At 44.1% G+C, this 18,491-nt stretch overlaps 1 protein-coding gene across 5 annotated transcripts in view; it reads left to right on the forward strand.

The window, feature by feature from the left end:
- Nucleotides 1-3,941: 3,941 nt before the first annotated feature.
- The window catches only part of Tex26 (testis expressed 26), a 41,987-nt gene continuing 27,437 nt past the window's right edge, over nucleotides 3,942-18,491 (forward strand). For 2 of the 5 annotated variants that reach the window (XM_027413730.2, XM_027413733.2), the window contains exons 1-2: nucleotides 3,950-4,061; nucleotides 11,794-11,878. In XM_027413730.2, the coding sequence (XP_027269531.1) occupies nucleotides 4,001-4,061; nucleotides 11,794-11,878 (146 nt within the window). In that variant the 5' untranslated portion in view covers nucleotides 3,950-4,000. Of the gene's footprint in view, nucleotides 4,062-4,329; nucleotides 4,346-11,793; nucleotides 11,879-18,491 lie in introns of those variants that run through there. The other 3 variants (XM_027413732.2, XM_035443182.1, XM_027413734.2) reach the window with 3 other exon arrangements.

The following is an 18,491-nucleotide window of genomic DNA, read 5'->3' on the forward strand; positions in this document are numbered from 1 at the left end:
GCAAAGGCCACCCAGATCGGCATGGCCCCAGTGGCAGCATGACCCCTGGACACCAATACCACCCCAGGTGACAGCCCAGACCAGTGGAATCAGCATGGCACTTAATGGTAACAGGAGCCAAGGACATCAAGAAACCCTGGATGCAGTGAGGCCATGGACCCAGGCATCACCATGGCACTGGGTAGTAGTATGTGCCACTCAGATCTGTATGGCTCTGGCTGCAGTATGGCTCTTGGACACCAACACAGTCCAAGTTGGCTGGTCAGACCCAGGGCAGTCACATGGACTTTGACAACCAATTAACTTTTAACCCACTGCATCCAAATCTCAGTTGTTCTATGCAAAACTATCTAGCCATATTAGTGACCCAGATGTTACTTCCTGACTGACAGTTCTGAGTTCTCCTTCTAGTAAAAAGGTCGGGGTTTAAAGTCCTGGCTTTGTGCCTTCACTCCACTGTACAAGCCATTTGGTGAGCCTCTGCCACTCTCAGGTAACCTGGAGCTCCTCTGATGGGCTTGCAGGGTTACCCATCAGCCCTGTTGCTGCAGGTCTGTGCCCACACTCTCCCCCCTTTGCTCTTCACAGCACAGCACCAAGAAATTCTTCACCGTCTCTGTACTCCATTTTTTCTCCAGGTGTTGTCCCACCGCCCTTTTACCTGGCTGGCTCCATGCATCCTTGAGATGTGGGCATCTCTTTGAGCACCCTGTCATATCTTGGGTACCACTTCCAATGTCATTACACAGTTTACACTCAATATACAAGCAGTGTTCGTTGAGAGGAGAAAGAAGAATGGAAAATACATAACAAAAGAAACCAGACATTGGCTTAATCGTTTATAGGCTTGCCTCAGGCAAACAAAATTCAAAGTCAGGAATATGGTCATGCCACTCACAGTAACATAGACCCAGACCAAACTCTATATGTTGAGTAGAGATGAAAAACTACAATAAGAATGGAGACAGAGTAGGAATGAGGAAAGAGAGAAATGCCTTCGCTTGTGTGTGTTAACACTGATAAACTGTTGCCAGGGTTATCCACTTTGTAAGCCCAGTGTTTACAGACAAGGGAACTGGAGCCCACAGAGGCATCTGGTTTACCCCGAGGGCCCCCAGAGGGAAAGTGGCAAAGATGTCTTCTGGATTTGTAGTCAGTGCACACCCCACATTCTAGCTTGCCTAAGATGAGACAAATCTAAGATATTAATAAGAGTTCACTTTGAAAATTTTATATGCTCATTGCTCTGCTTTAAAAATATATTTATCTTAAATTATGCTATGCTAATTAGCCCTACCATTTCCAGACAGCTAATCTGTTATTGGGTGTCACTTTCTTAATTTAGATGCCACTACTAAACCCTAATTTAGACTCATTCCTTTTTAAATAACATTGACAGAAGTCTGTGCCTCCTAACGTCTTCTGCTGTTCATTGCATGAAAATGTGATACATTCCCTACACTGTGTGCATGAGGCGCCGCCGCCAGCTAATTCTGGATTATCTCTTTATTTTAAAGATGATGGCTTGTGGCTCTTGTAGAGGACCCAAGTCCAATTGCCAGCACCCACATCCGGACCCCCCAGGACCTACATCTGGTGATTCATAGTTGCCTATAACTGCAGCTCCAAGGGATCTAATGCCTCCTTTTGGCCTCCTCAGGTACCTGCCCACATCACACACACACACACACACACACACACACACACACACACACACACACACACACACACTTAAAATGATAAAAATAAATCATTAAAATGTTGCTTGCAGACAAGTTTGTTATATTTGATGCCTAATCAATTACTTGATAAACTCCCACTTTGTGAAGCCTTAGTTTCCTCTAAGATCTATCTAACGTCAGAATAATTCTTTTTAGGGTAAATAAGAGTTGTAAATTATTATTTTTATTTCCTTTTTTAAAAACAGGATCTCATTATCCAGCCCTAGCTGGGCTTGAACTCATTATGTAGACTAGGTTTATCTCAAATTCTCAGAGCTCCACCTGCCTCTGCTCTCTGAATGCTGGGGTGGAAGGCCAGACTCCCAATCACCTTCTAACCAAGTTTCCAGAAATCTCCATTGTGTTTCCTGTGCCCTCTTCCCAAGAGTGAAAGGTAGCTGTCTTCTTTTCTGGAGCTGTTCAGTAGCTACTAAGCACCTCCTATATGGCCAACAACTGGGCAGTTGCCAAGAATATGAATACAAAATACCTTCTTCACCCAAGACTAACCCACAGCTTCCTGTGTTGTGAGGGGTCCCAAAAGTGAATGAGAGAGCTGAACACAAACAGGAAAAAAAAATCTGACCACACTAAAGTTTCCGGCGTGTGCAATACTCAATGTTAACTCAAACATGTAGCCTCAGCAGCCTGGAAGCTCAGTGTGTTTATTGAACAGAGAATTGTGGTTATTGCATATAGCTGAGCAAGGAGACTAGGTTATTACATGGAGATAAACAGGGAGTCAGGGCTTATGGGATCCAGCTGGATGATGGAGACAGGTGTAGATCTTAATATCTGGGAAGAATGCTGTGATGGACATTTTCCGCAAATGCTTTCCATGTCCCCACTCAGTCTACCGAGGAAAGTTTTACTATTTTCCTCTAAGCCTCAGTCAGGAATGCTCCAATTTTTAAAAGTGCTATTTGCTTTGCTGACTCAAGTTTCATAAAAAATTGTTAAATGAGTTTTCACTTGGGGTTGGGACAGAACTTCTGTTTTTGAAACGGACCTAAGCACACTTCTGCCACTTTATACTAGGTATTTACGCAAAATAATCTACCAGTATTGGTGATTATAAAAAAGTACTATTTGACTCTGAGAAGTGCTGAAGATGATCCCACGGACTCTAATATTCAGCAAGATTTAATTCTTTATGTAAAACGAACAAGCATACCCATCTCATTAGTATGAAAATTTGCTTTCATCTTACATAGATGGTAAAATCATATGCACAGCAATGAATTGTTTTAAAATAAAGTTCTTTGTGGCTATCAATAAATGTTTGACCTGTATATCTGTTTTATATACCATATATATGTGGCTTGCATAAAAATTTCTCAGGCACAAAGTGGTCACAAATGGGAAAAAATTAAAAAGACAGACTCTAGCATACATACATGGGGGGGGGTGTAGGCCAGTTTACCATAACAGATTGACTCTCACTGCATCATAAGATTGGTACCAGGAATGCAGTTTGAATGTTTTTTTATATTTTTTTAACAAACAGGGTCTCCTGTAACCCAGGCTGCTGTTGGACACACTATGTAATAGAGAATGATTTTGAACTTTTGGTCCTGCTGCCTCTACTTCCCAAGTGATAGGATTGCAGGACTGTGCCACCATGCCTGGATGCACGTTTGGACTTGGATTCCTCCCTCAAAAAAAAAAAAAAAAAAAAAAAAAAAAAAACCCTTAAGGTGAAATAAGCTTTTCTTCATTATTAGCTGGTGCCCAGTGTTTCCTGGCCTAGGCTGATCTAGGTTGACCTAGCACTGACTTGTTAGAGAACCTCTCTGAACATCATTCCCTGTGTCCCGAAAGTTTCCTTGCCCACCTTGCCTATGTTTTATTTGCTTAAACTAAAATTACGAATGGACACAATGGGAGTCTGGTAGTCTGCTCTAGGGTTTTTAATATTTGGAGTATTTAATAATTTGAGACAAAGCGTCTCTTTTTGGGTCTGGCCTCCTTGCCTTAGCCTCCTGAGTTCTGGGTTGACACATGTGCACCAGGACACCAGGCAGGTCTGATGCTATTCTTCACTTTACTCCTGTTTGCCAATACACAAAACAATGGCGTGGAAAGTATTGTTAGAAGTCTGTGAAAGCCAGGGATCCGCGGGAATCACCTACCCCATGGGCCCTAGAGGCAGAGACTCAGCTGAAGAGAAGGCTTACCGGTGTCTCCATAGCAACGCATCACAAAGGCACAGCTAAGAGGGTGGGGCGCAGAGTGGAGTATTTCTGCCTTGTCAGGGCGGACGGCCTTTTTGGGACAAGATGGCCGAGTGTAAGGACGAGGCTCCGAGCCCCATTCAATGTGACTCCAATCTCCAGTCAAGTAAGACTGCCCACTCTGTGGGTCTGCGGGGCGGGGCGTGCCGTGCCGTGTGTGCGATGTGTGTGTGGGTGTCTGAGGCAGGGTACTTTCTGCCCAAGGGCATCCATCTCTAGGGGTGTTGCCTCGATCTTAGAGGAGGCACAAGTGAGTCAGGATGACGGGGAGCCCATGACCTCCCTCCTGTCCGGTCCTTCATACTCCCTGCCATGCCCCAAACTCTGGGGCGTCCTTTAAAGACTTCAGGAATAACCCTGAGGGGACACGATAACGGATAAAGTTCACAGGTAGTGTCCTTCCAGGGATAACAGGACGAAGACAAGTGAACAGAACCAGGGAAGGTGGAGGGAGAGAAGGAACCCAGCTAGCAAACAGCACATACAGTGGGCCAGAGGGGGAGGTGTCCAGAGGGCTGGCGGGTGTGTGTGTGTTGGGGGGGGAGAAGGCAGGGTCAGCGGGACAGGGCTGCTCTCGCTGCAGACAGGGCTGCAAGCTAGTTGGGCCTGTTTCAAAGGCGCTCTGCCAGGTGACAGATGGAGAGCTTTGCTCTGTGGTTCTTGCTTGCAGAGGCAGCGGGGGTTTACCAGCTCAGCGTTTTGCATTCGCAGAAAGACAACCTCACTGGCTGTGACACTAGTAGCATGATTACTGATTGCACCGTCAGCTCCTGCATCCCTTTGAGCAATAATGGCTGGCTGCAGCCATCAAGCCTATCTGGTTACAGGGCTGTACGGGTTCTTTAGAATTGTGCTTCTAAGAGAACAATGAAGAGTGTGTTTACATTCCAATCGAGTTCTCTATAAACTAAGAATGGAAAGTGGAAAAAAAATCAGCTCAAAAACGTCAAATGTTCTCAGTTTCCATGGGATAGCAAGGTCCAGAGATGGAGGAGGGAAAAGCTCCCAGGATTCCCAAGGGGATTCCTTAATTTCCTTTTCTAAACATTCTGTCAGGGTTTCTCCACTGCCAGTAATCACCCTCCTTGTCTGGAATAGGTGGGGTTAGGACTCCCCCTCTTACCTGGGTGATCATTCTCCATAGGACTCCCAGTGATGCACAAACTACCAGGGACTCCACTCTTCGTCCCCAGCTCCAAATATTCAGACTGAACTACCCAACTGTTGACAAGGTGGTTTGATGGGTGTCCCAGAAGGGCCTCTACATCAGCATGGGCAAAATCACATTCCTGTTCACCTTGGAACCTTCCAGACATTGAGAGTGTAATGACAAGGGCCCAGACTGTTGGAGAAAGCATCTAGCTTCCTTGATACCTTAATTTGATTACAGAGCTCTTCAATTCTTCTCCTGAGTCACCTTGACCCTGCCCCTTTAGTCTGTCACAGCCACTCACCAACCCCATCTTCCATTACTAATAAAGCCATCCTCCTAAAGGACTGATGTCTCACTATTTAATCTTTGGTCTCCAAATAGGAGACAGTTGATGTCTGTTGTTGGTCACTCCTGTGACTGAGTGAACAATTCTGGGGTACTGTACTCTTTTGCTCATAGTTGTTACGAAAAACCACAGACTGGGGGCTTAAAATGACATCAATGTATAAGCCCACTAGCCGGATCTAGATTCTCGATCTAGGGGCCTTGTGCCTCTGGAATCTCCAGGCCAGGAACCATCCTTCCCTCCTTCAGTTCCTGCTGGCTGTCAGTAGCTGTTTTGTTTTTATTTATTTGAGAAGAGTCTCACTAACTAGTTAGTCCAGCCTGACCTTGAACTCATGATCCTCCCTTGCCTACCTCCAAAGTGCTAGGAATACTGGCACTCACCACCACCCCTGGTTCTGTGAGCATTCATAACCACGGAAGTGTCATTCAGTCTCTGCTTCTGAAGTCCCACTGTCTGTCACAGGGCTACATGGCATTTGAAGTCCCCAAGGACAATTGGGGTGATTTCCCCATTTTCATATTTGAGATTTCATGCTTAAGGATCTCCTTGTCTGAATGCAGTCAATATCCAAGTTCCAGGATATCAGACATGGAAATGCCTTTTGGGGTCTCATCCAACACATGATAAGTACATTTTTAAAATTTTACTTTATTTATATATTTACTTATTACTTATACAGTGTTCTGTCTGCATGTATGCATGCAGGCCAGAAGAGGGCACCAGATCTCATTGTAGATGGTTGTCAGTCACCATGTGGTTGCTCTGGACTGCCAGTGCTCTTAACCTCAGAGCCATCTCTCCAGCTGATAAGTACTTATTAATTGGTGCATTTGGTCATCAAAACAGTGAGAATGAGAATTGTCAGATGCAGGGCTGCAGAAAAGGTTCAGCAGTTAAGAGCTCTGGCTTCTCTTGAAGAGGACGTGGGTTTGGTTCTCAGCACCCACATGATGGCTCACAACCATCTACAGCTCTAGTTCCAGGGGATTCAACAGCCTCTTCTGGCCTCTGTGGCTCCTGCAGGCACCTGGTGCACACAAACTCACACAGGCACCCACATACACATAAAAATAACAAAGGAATCAACTGTTAAAAATAATTAGATGTTGTTAGCAGCTTTATAGTCAAACCTTCTCTGGACTGCCAGCTCCCAAATAAGACTTCTTATTAATTAGGTAAACTTTTTCCCAACTAGCTCTTAAAACTTAAATTAACCCATTTATATTAATCTACATTCTGTCATGTGGCTTGTTACCTCTCCTCCATACTGTATGTCCCACTTGCTCTGCATCTTGCTGACAAATCTCGAGTGCCTCAGATTCTTCCTAGAGTTCTTATCTCTGCCTGGAAGTCCCGCCTATCTTTTCCTGACTAGCTATTGGCTATTCAGCTCTTTATTCAGCCATTCAGAAGGTGCCTTGGCAGACATACATCTTCACAGTGTATAAAAGCACTAACCCACAACATACCTGCCTCATCTATCAGGTTGTTGTGAAAACAAAACAATATACACAGAAAACCTTGTACAGCTTAGCACAACACATACATTAGTTACTATTTAATTATATGTATGTATTTGGAGACAGGTTCTCACTTTGTAGCCTTGGCTAGCCTGGAACTGTCTATATAGATTAGGATAGATCAGGATAGTTTCAAACTCAATAGAGATAGGCTGCCTCTGCCTCCTGAAGGCTGGGCTGCAAGGCCTATGCCACCACACCCTGATTAACACTATTAACACAACCATGAACACCTTGGGTAAGTCACCATGGTTACCAGGGTACGGCTTGATGAGCTAGGCAGTTAAAGGATGTCTCAGCAACTGGACTGTTTCTCTGAGGAAACAGCTTCACTCACAGTGGACCGTTTGCGGCACTCCAGACTCTAGCTCCATATTCACTTCTGAGAAATGCTTCCCTTCACACCTGTTTCCCTGTCAGACCCCTGTCAAACTAAACCATGGTTCACATGTCCCTCTTTTGATAAAATCCCTCTGGGAACTGCCTTTGCCCCTCTCATGCATCTGAGCAAAAGAACAGCATCCTTCTCAGGGTGTCAGGAGAGCATAGGTTGTCAGCCCACTGCTGAATCTGTGCTCCTGGGACTGTGCATCTCCATAGGCCCATGTGCTTTCCCAAGTCCCTAAAGGGGCTCTTTGTCCCTGCTCTGAGCAGGTGCTAGCCCACGGCAGGGTATCTGAAGAACTAGACCTAGAGAAGAAAGAACTGACCAGGATGACAACAGAACCACAGGAGAGATGGTTTGGGACCACAGAGAAAGATTGGGGATACCACTGACCACTGAAAATGCAGAAGAAGCCAGTGACATAAAAGCATTTTGAGGATGCTGTCATTATGGGTCATGGATTCTCACGTAATGTAGAGGGTTAACTCTGATAACACCATTTTCAGGAATGTTGTCGATGGAGGTCAAAGCACACATGTACAAAACTGACAAAAGGGATTACAGTATGAAGTTCATCAACACCAAATGGAGATATGTCAAAATAAGTAGATGGGCATCCAAGGGCATTGGGATTAGAGCACAGACAGAAGCTGTGGTCTGTGCTTAAGTGCACAGGAAGGAGACCTTCTTGGCCTGGGGTAGTCAGGCACGAAGCTCCTGTCCCTAGAGCCTTCTCAAGTTAGGCACTCAGCTATCCATGATGCCAGCTGCCAGTCCTCAGATATCCTCAGTAGAGGAAAGACCCCTGAAGAGGAATATGTGTCTATGTGATTGAGTGGAAGGTATCATGTGGAGCAGGGTTCTCAAGGCATGTCTGGGTCTGATTAAAGCAATCTTGCCTTTACATGAATGGGCATACACACACACACACACACACACACACACACACACACACACACACACACAACACACACACAGAGAGAGAGAGAGAGAGAGAGAGAGAGAGAGAGAGAGAGTCAGATGACAGAATTTTTATTTTACACTGAACACATCTGAAGGAAATATACTCTGAAATCATATTTGGTACTGGGCCTACCTCCAAGCCACTGTGAACTACAAGGAAGGGACTGGGCTACTATTGGTCAGGCACTGTATGCAGTGTGGACATGATGGACAACACAGTAGTACATAGCCCCAGCTGGAGGGAGCTGGATGGCATGATATTTTTTTTTTAATCACTGAACCCAAAATGGCATGTGACTTTAAACTTAAAATTTAATTCCTAGAATTGTCCCTTTGGTAGTTTTAGATCATGGTTGACTAAAATACCCTTCATTAAAATTGCAAATAAGGGATACCATGTATTCTTAACAAATTTTGTGGCAATTTGTTGTTTAGGGAGTTTAGCTGGTCTGATGATATAGGGATCTGGTCTGATGATGTAGGGAACTGGTCTGATGATGTAGGGAGCTGGTCTGATGATGATATAGGGATCTGGCCTGATGATGTAGGGAGCTGGTCTGATGATGATATAGGGACCTGTTCTGATGATGTAGGGAGCTGGTCTGATGATGTAGGGACCTGTTCTGATGATGTAGGGAGCTGGTTTGTTGACATAGGGAACCTGTCTGATGATGTAGGGAGCTGGTCTGATGATGTAGATAACTGGTTTGATGATATAGAGAACTGGTCTGATGATGTAGAGAGCTGGTCTGATGATGTAGGGAACTGGTCTGATGATGTAGGGAACTGTTCTGATGTAGGGAGCTGGTCTGATAGTGTAGGGAACTGGTCTGATGATGATGTAGGGAGCTGGTCTGATGATGTAGGGAGCTGACCTGTTGACATAGGGAGCTGGTCTGATGATGTAGGGAGCTGGTCTGATGATGTAGGGAATTGGTCTAATGATATAGGGAACTGTTCTGATGTAGGGAGCTGGTCTGATAGTGTAGGGAACTGGCCTGATGATGATGTAGGGAGCTGGTCTGATGATGATGTAGGGAACTGGTCTGATGATGTAGGGAGCTGGTCTGATGATGTAGGGAGCTGGTTTGTTGACATAGGGAACCTGTCTGATGATGGAGGGAGCTGGTCTGATGATGTAGGGAGTTGGTCTGATGATGTAGGGACCTGTTCTGATGATGTAGGGAACTGGTCTGATGATGATGTAGGGAGCTGGTTTGATGATGTAGGGAGTTGGTCTGATGATGTAGGGAGCTGGTCTGATGATGTAGGGAACTGGCCTGATGATGATGTAGGGACCTGTTCTGATGATGTAGGGAGCTAGTCTGTTGACATAGGGAGCTGGGTAGATAAACTCTTCTGCTGCTGATTCCCACTGGCAGATCTCAGTTTCCTTCTGGAGTCATTTGGTAGTGTTTCCCCTGTCATCTCAAGGTACTTTCTTTACCTTTCAGGACACCACATGCTGGGTTTCTCCTTACTAGTTGGCTGGTTTTTGCAGCTCTTCTTCTCTTCTTAGTCCTCAAGCCCAGGATTGAACCTTGTAAATTAACTTCCCTGTTGATTGTGCATACACTGATAATTTTGGTAATATCCATGCTATCGAATTTTACAGTTATTGATTAAGGTGAGCTATTATGCTCCAGGAAAGTCAGTGTATGGCACTGCTAGTAGCTGATATATGAAAAAGATGCCTTTCAGATATGAATTCACTTTTGCAGATCAAAATGGTGAGAACCAAGTCCCACTGTCTTAGTCACTTTTCTGTTGCTGTGACAAGACACCATGACCAAGGTGACTCATTAAAGAAAGCACTTAATTTGGGGGGGGTTGCCATTTCACAGGGTTAGAGTCCATGACCATCATGTCAGCGAACAATGGAAGCAGGTGGGCATGCCTGGTACCGGGAGCAGTAGCTGAGAGCTCACATCTGATGCACAACACGAGGCACAGAGAGAGTGGAGAGGGGAGAGAGAGAGAGAGGAGAGGAAGACACTGGGCCTGATGTGGGCTTTTAAAACCTCTAAGTCCATCAGCCATTGACACACCTCTTCTAACAAGGCCACACCACCTGATCTCAAACACCACCAACACGTGACTAAGCATTCAAATATATGAGGGGGGGGTTCTGATTCAAACAACCACACCCATTATGTCTATGATTACATGTATGCATATATAAGTCAGCATCTAATTACATGGCCATCTGCGCATGCCAGGGGAGGCAGAGACCCAGCTCTGTACTGCTACCTACAGCATCCAAGGAGTTACCTTCAAGCCGAATCCTGGGCTTCATTGCAGAAAGATTTTCTGTGAGCAAGCGTATGAAGAAGAGTTGGAATTAGTTAGACATTTCTAACATGGACCTTAAGCATCAGGGTTAAGAGAAAAAGAGGCACTCAGAGAAAGAATGAGACATATCCAAGTTTGGATATGGTCTTCCCCAGGAAACTCCCGGCTCCACTGTCTTTACAGTGAGCTCAGACATACACTCTGTGGGCTTTTCTAAGTTACAGCATTTCAAAGGTATAATTCACAACAAAGTTTAACAATTAAGCAAAGCTTGAAATTTAAATAAAATTTAAAATTAAGTAAAGATATATAAGCAAGCTTACTTGTTTCTTGCATCAAGAATTTCTGGTGTGGTTGAAACTGAAAGGTAGTTTTTTATGTTGTTTAAAGTAGTTTTGTGTGTATAGATTTAGGAGTGAATGATGGGTTCTAATATGGTAAACTTCTGGCCCTAAGCATTTGTTGTCTTTATCATCCTTGTTTGAGGTATCTTTGGAAAATTATGCCTGTTTCATCTTAATTTTCTTTTTATTCTGCCTCATACAGATGTAGAATAAGATAGGGAGGACTGAGGCTGGCAGGGAGAAAGACTGGAGGAGGGTGACAGTGGCCATGAGATGAAGAGCAAGGAGAGGCATCCAGGATGCCAGTGTGTGACGTATTTCCCTAACAGGATGCAAGCTGGCCACTAAAATGTAATAGGAGCCACCTGAAGGTAGACCTCAAATCAACTTTCTCCATGCTTTTGAACAAAAGCCTTAGAGTTGTTAAAATAGCACACATGTGGGACTGGAGAGCCGGCTCAGCAGTTAAGAGCACTGACAGCTCTTGCAGAGAACCCTGGTTCAGTTCTACATCTGGCAGCTCAGAATCATCTGATGCCCTCTTCTGGCCTCTTCAGCCACTAGCTCATGTGACATACATTCACACATGCATTCACATAAATAAAAAATAGCATCTATGAGTGGGCCTGTTTTAATGTTGGCATAAACCCAAAGGTGAAGCCCACCTTCCCTTTCCTACCGAGACCATAAATTGACCCTCATAGTTCATTGGATCCTAAGATATAATTACTGCACAGATTTTTCTTTTATGATCTTATTTTAATCATGGAAACAACATATGGTCAGGATATTCTGCTTTGCCAAATTTCAAATCACCCTGATGTCCTTTTAGCAGGTGACACCAACTGGGATTCCTATGCTACCACAATGAAGACAGCATTCACACCTAAAACAGGAGCGATGGCTAATTTAATACGGTAGGTGTCTGCTTGTGTCACGTCCAGAGAACCATTGCAATTTGACTTTGTCTTTTATTAATCAGAATCCAAAACAAGTAGAAATAGTGTTGTTTCCAAATTCTGAACCCCCAAATCACCAAGAGACTGGTTCCAATGCAAAAGCAAAAAGTCTTTCATTATTAAGGAGTTAACTGTTTAAACTCAGGTCCTTTGCCCATTCATTCATCACAATGGGTGGAGTGAGAAGGACCCCAAGGGTCCTCCAGGCATGGAATTTATTGGGGTGTGTAAGAGGAGTGCCTAGGAATATGCAACAGTCTCAGGATTGGTGTGCTTCAGGGCTTGGGCAGCCTGCCCTGTGTTGATTGGTTAACTGGTTGCTATGGCCTATAGGCCCTCCCAGGGCGGTTGCTATGCTCTGCACATCACTGTTATGCCATTGTTACCATAAAGCATTCCAGATCCTGCCAGCTAACTTCTTATTGGTTCCTTGCCATGTGGAGGTTATCTGACCTCCTAGTGACTGGGAGGACAGGCAAGGTCAGGAAGCTCCGCACATTTTGCTGTGCCAGAGGACATGGCTGCCAAAGCAGGGGGCTGGGTGAGGATCTAGTCCTTTCAATAGCAGCTGGAGACACTAGTAGATTAGTGTCCACTGTCCACTCTGCGGTCCTCCAGGTATCTGGAGAGCCCACCTTCCCAGACTTTGTATAAGGAAATCAGAAAAATCCCCCACGTGTTCCTCTCATTGTCACTGAGCAGTGTGGGTTGCTGTAGCCCTGTGTTAATAGACATTATAAATGACTTGAGTACCTCCCATAGACTATAGCAGGCAGGCCATGCAGTGACTGTTGAATTGATGGATGTGTGCATGGAAGAATATGTGTCACCATCATCACCCATCCTGTCCTGGAGGCTCAGACAGCTGTCCTCTGTAATTTCATTCTTCCAGTGACTGCAATGGGAGCTTGTAGCTTCTTCTCTAGACTCATGTGAGTTGAGGGCTGTGGGCTTTTTGGCCACCTCTGAGCTCAGTGGTGGGGGAATGTATCAGTTGCTTTTCTGTTGCTATTATAGAAGTAAGAGTTTATTTAGGCTTATGGTTCCAGATTGTTAGGGAGGTGTGACAGCAGCCAGTCGAAGCAGAGAGATCCCATCTTCAAACACAAAGCAGAGAGAGCAGTCTGGAAGTGGGTTAAGCTACAAGGCCACCTATCCACAGAAATGTACTCTTCCAGCAAGCATGCACCACCTAAGGGGCCCATAACCTCCCCAAACTGCCAGTGAGTGTCCAAATACCTGGTCTTATGGAGGGCACTTCTCATTCAAACCCCCACAGTGAATGAGCAGGGAAAGGGACAGTCCTGTCTTTCATTGCATGATTGATGGGTATGAGACCAGCAGGGAGAACCAACATGGAATGTGCTCACTCTGTAAACTGATTCCATGAACGAGAAAATTTGCTCTTTAGAGTTGATCCTGAGAAGTCAGGCGGATTATGAGCAAGCTTCTGTGGAGTCCTTGTCATCTCTGCATCACACCACCCATGCCTCAGTTTACCTGTTGGTACAAAGGGTACGATGATCTTGTCCAGAGACTGAGGGAGTGTCTTCTGAGTTCTCAAGCCACTGACAGAGCAAATAGTCCAAAGAAGTTACTCATTTTCATTTGTAGGCAAATAAAATATTTGGTAGGCTACAGCAGCTCAAGGCTGCAGGGCTCCTAAGATCTGAGTTGCTGGATGTCCCACTGAGTTGGGGCAGTTACCACTGTCCTCTCCAGAGGGGTATGCCAGGTCCACGGGCTCTGACAGTTGTCCAAAGAGGGAGCGTTTGGGGTGAAAGCCAAAATCAGAGGTATAAAGTGATTTTCAAATTCACATAATTTTAAAGTTTTCATAGCTGCAAAGGATGGTACTTCCAGCCCAATCTAAATATTGATATTTTAAAATAAGCTCTTAACCGTCCTTAGTGGGTACTTCAAATGCCCTAGCACATTACTATTAATTGGGGGTCCTTTTCTAGCTCATTGCCTTGGCCACAACTGCATATGACATGATGCTTGAAAAATGACTTCTGTTTTTTGTATGTTTGTTGTTGTGTTGTTGTTTTCTTTCTTTCTTTCTTTCTTTCTTTCTTTCTTTCTTTCTTTCTTTCTTTTGTTCTTTTTTTTTTTTTTTTTTTGAGACAGGGTTTCTCTGTGTAGCATTGGAGCCTGTTCTGGAACTGGCTCTGTAGACCAAGTTGGCCTCAAATTCATAGAGATCCAGCTGCCTCAACCTCCTCAGTGCTGGGTTAAAAGCATGTGCTACCATCGCCTGGCCAAAAAGCGTTCTCTTTTTTGATAATTGATTTCATGCCTTTGGTGTTGTTGTTGCTGCTGGGATAAAACCCAGGGTCGTACTCATGCTAGCAAGCAAATCTACACCTGACCCTACAACCCCAGCTCTCATGTTTATTCATTTATTTAAAAACTTCAATGCACGAGTTTTTGCCTATGTGTATATATAGGTACCACATGCATACAGTACCCACAGAGGCAAGAAGAGGGCATTAGATCCTGTGGAACTCGAGTTAAAGACAGTTGTGAGCCACTCACCATGTGGGTGCTGGGAACCAAACCCAGGTCTTTAACAGGGTAGCAAGCACTTTTAACTCTCTCCACCCCTTGGCTTTTGAAACAGTCTTACAATGTAGCTCAAGCTTGCCTGGAACTATCTAAATAGCTCAGTTTAGCCTCAAATCCATCCTCCATTCCTCACCTCTCAAGGATTATCTTTTTCCTTCTTAAGTACTTTACTCCATCCACAAATGCTCTCCCTGTTGTCACCTTTGTCTTTTTTATGAAATTAAAATATAACAAAATTGTTTCACCTTTTCTGTTCCTCCCCCGAACCCTTTCTATGTAACACCCTTGATCTCTCTCAAACTCATGGCCCCTATTTATTTGTCATTATATATGTATGCATGCATGTATATATACATATATTTTTTTAAACTTTTTTCTATTATTATTATTATTATTATTATTATTATTAATTCAAGTTAGGGAACAGGCTTGTTTCACATGTAATTCCCCTCTCCCTCTCCCTCCCCTCACCCCCATTCCTTCTCCCCCACCTCCAACCTACCCCCCACCCCATCCACCCACCACTCCCCAGGCAGGGTAGTGCTCCCAACCAGGGCTCCACCAAGTCCACCAAATCTTCCTGTGCTGAGCCTAAGCCCCTCCCCATGTGTCCAGAGACAGAGCGCATCCCTTCAAGTAGGATGGGCTCTCAAAGTCCCCCACACACACCAGGGCAAAACGCCAGTCCACCTCAGGAGGCTCCCAGGAGTGCAGGGGCCTCCCCATTGGCATCCATGATCAGGGGGCTGGATCAGTCCCGTACTGGCCTCCCAAAGAGCGTCTGGGGTCGATATGCTTTCCCTTTTTCAGGCCAACTGTTTCTGTGGGTTTCTCCAACCTGGTACAGACCCCTTCATTCTTCATTCCTCCCTCTCTTCAACTAGGTTCCAGATTTCAGCTCAGTGTATTTCTGTGGATGTCTGTCTCTGCTTCCATCAGCCACTGGATGAGGACTCTAGGATAGCATAGAGAGTAGTCATCAATCTCATTCTAGGGGAAGGGCTTCTAGGCCATCCTCTCCTCCACTGCCCGGACTGTCAGATCGTGTCATCCTTGTAGGTCTCTGGAGATCTCCCTAGTTCCAGATCTCTTCTCGGACCTATAGTGGCTCCCTCTGATATGGTATCTCTCATCCTGCTCTCTCTCCTCTATTCTTCCCCCAACTCAATATCTCTGCTCCTCCATTTCTTCTCCTCTACTCTTCTTCTTGTGCTCTTATTGTGGCAGCACCCTCTCCCCTACCCTCATGCTCTCAATTAGCTCGGGAGTTCATGCCACTTCCCATTCCTGGGGTCCATTTATCCCTTAGAGTCATTCATGATTTCTAGTTTCTTTGGGGAAGAGGATTATAGGCTGGTAATCCTTTGCTCTATGTCTAAAAATCATATATGAGTGAGTACATACCATGTTTGTCTTTTTGTGACTGGGTTACCTCACTCAGGATGGTTTCTTCTAGTTCCATCCATTTGCCTGCGAATTTCAAGATTCCATTGCATTTTTCTGCTGAGTAGTACTCCATTGTATAAATGTACCACATTTTCTCTTTCCATTCTTCAGTTGAGGGGCATCTAGGTTGCTTCCAGGTTCTGGCTATTACAAACAATGCTGCTATGAACATGGTTGAACATATGTCCTTGTTGTATGGACATGCAGTATTTGGGTATATACCCAAGAGAGGAATGGCTGGATCTTGAGGTAGATTGATTCCCATTTTTCTGAGCAACCGTCATACTGATTTCCAAAGTGGTCTTAGGAGTTCACACTCCCACCAGCAATGGAGGAGTGTTCCTTCTTCTCCACATCTTCTCCAGCAAAGGTTGTCATTGGTATTTTTGATTTTAGCCATTTTGACAGGTGTGAGGTGGTATCTCAGAGTTGTTTTGAGTTGCATTTCTCTGATGGCCAAGGATTTTGAGCACTTTCTTAAGTGTCTTTCAGCCATTTCAGATTCCTCTGTTGAAAAATCTCTGTTTAGTTCTGCACCCCACTTTTTAATTTCATTGTATGGTGTTTTGGTGGCTAGCTTCTTGAGCTCCTTGTATATTTTGGAAATAAGTCCTCTGTCAGATGTGGGGCTGGTAAAGATCTTTTCCCATTCTATGGGTTGTCGTTTTGTTTTACTGACTGTGTCCTTTGCCTTACAGAAGCTTCTCAGTTTCAGGAGGTCCCATTTATTGATTGCAGACCTCAGTGTCTGTGCTTCTGGCGTGATGTTCAGGAATCGTTCTCCTGTGCCAATTTGTTCAAGGGTTATTCCCACTTTCTCTTCTAGAAGATTCAGTGTGGCTGGATTTATGGAGAGATCTTTGATCCATTTGCACTTAAGTTTCGTGCATGGTGACAGGTATGGATCAATCTGCAATTTTCTGCATGTCCGAATCCAATTGTGCCAGCACCATTTGTTGAAGATGCTATCTTTTTTCCATTGTATGGATTTAGCACCTTTGTCAAAAATAAGGTGTTCATAGGTGCGTGGGTTAATATCTGGATCTTCAATTCGATTCCTTTGGTCTATCTGTCTATTATTGTGCCAATACCAAGCTGTTTTCAGAACTATGGCTCTATAGTAGAGCTTGAAGTCAGGGATGGTGATGCCTCCAGAAGATCTTTTATTGTAAAGAGTTGTTTTGGCTATCCTGGGTTTTTTATTTTTCCATATAAAGTTGAGTATTGTTCTTTCAATGTCTGTGAAAAACTGTTGGGATTTTGATGGGATTGCGTTGAATCTGTAGATTGCTTTTGGTAGGATTGCCATTTTTACTATGTTAATTCTGCCTATCCAAGAGCATGGGAGATCTTTCCACTTTCTGGTATCTTCTTTAATTTCTTTCTTTAAAGTCTCAAAGTTCTTATTGTACAGGTCTTTCACTTTTTTGGTTAGTGTTACCCCCAGATATTTTATGTTGCTTGTGGATATTGTGAAAGGTGATGTTTCCATGATTTCTTTCTCATTGAGTTTATCATCTGTATACAGTAGGGCTACAGATTTTTTTGAGTTAATTTTGTATCCTGCTACCTTGCTGAAGGTGTTTATCAGCTGTAGGAGTTTCCTGGTAGAGTTTTTCGGGTCACTAATGTAGACTATCATGTCATCTGCAAATAGTGAAAGTTTGACTTTGTCCTTTCCAATTTGTATCCCTTTGATCCCCTGTTCTTGTCTTAATGCTCTAGCTAGAACTTCAAGTACAATATTGAAGAGGTATGGAGAGAGTGGACAGCCTTGTCTTGTTCCTGATTTTAGAGGAAACGCTTCGAGTTTCTCTCCATTTAGTTTGATGTTGGCTATTGGTTTGGTGTATATCGCGTTTATCATGTTTAGATATGTTCCTGTTATTCCTGTTCTCTCCAAGGTCTTTATCATGAAGGGATGTTGGATTTTGTCAAAGGCTTTTTCAGCATCTAGTGAGATGATCATGTGGTTTTTCTTTTTCAGTTTGTTTATATGGTGGATTACATTGATGGTTTTTCGTATGTTGAACCATCCTTGCATCCCTGGGATGAAGCCTACTTGATCGTGGTGGATGATTTTTCTGATATGTTCTTGGATTCGATTAGCCAATATTTTATTGAGTATTTTAGCATCGATGTTCATGAGGGATATCTGTCTGTAGTTCTCTTTCTTAGTCTTATCTTTGTGTGGCTTGGGTATCAAAGTGATTGTAGCCTTGTAGAAAGAGTTTGGCAATATCCCATCTGCTTCTATTGTGCAGAACAGTTTGAGGAGTACTGGTATCAGCTCTTGTTTGAATTTCTGGTAGAATTCTGCAGTGAAGCCATCTGGCCCTGGGCTTTTTTTGGTTGGGAGGCTTTTGATGACTGCTTCTATTTCATTAGGGGTTATGGGTCAATTTAAACTGTTTGTCTGATCTTGGTTTAATTTTGGTAAGTGATATTTATCCAGGAAACTGTCCATTTCCGTTAGATTTTCGAATTTTGTGGAGTACAGATTTTCAAAGTATGACCTAAAGATTCTCTGGATTTCCACAGTGTCCATTGTTATATC

The sequence above is a fragment of the Cricetulus griseus genome, chromosome 4 (genome assembly GCF_003668045.3).
Source record: "Cricetulus griseus strain 17A/GY chromosome 4, alternate assembly CriGri-PICRH-1.0, whole genome shotgun sequence".
NCBI classification, from domain to species: Eukaryota; Metazoa; Chordata; class Mammalia; order Rodentia; family Cricetidae; genus Cricetulus; species Cricetulus griseus.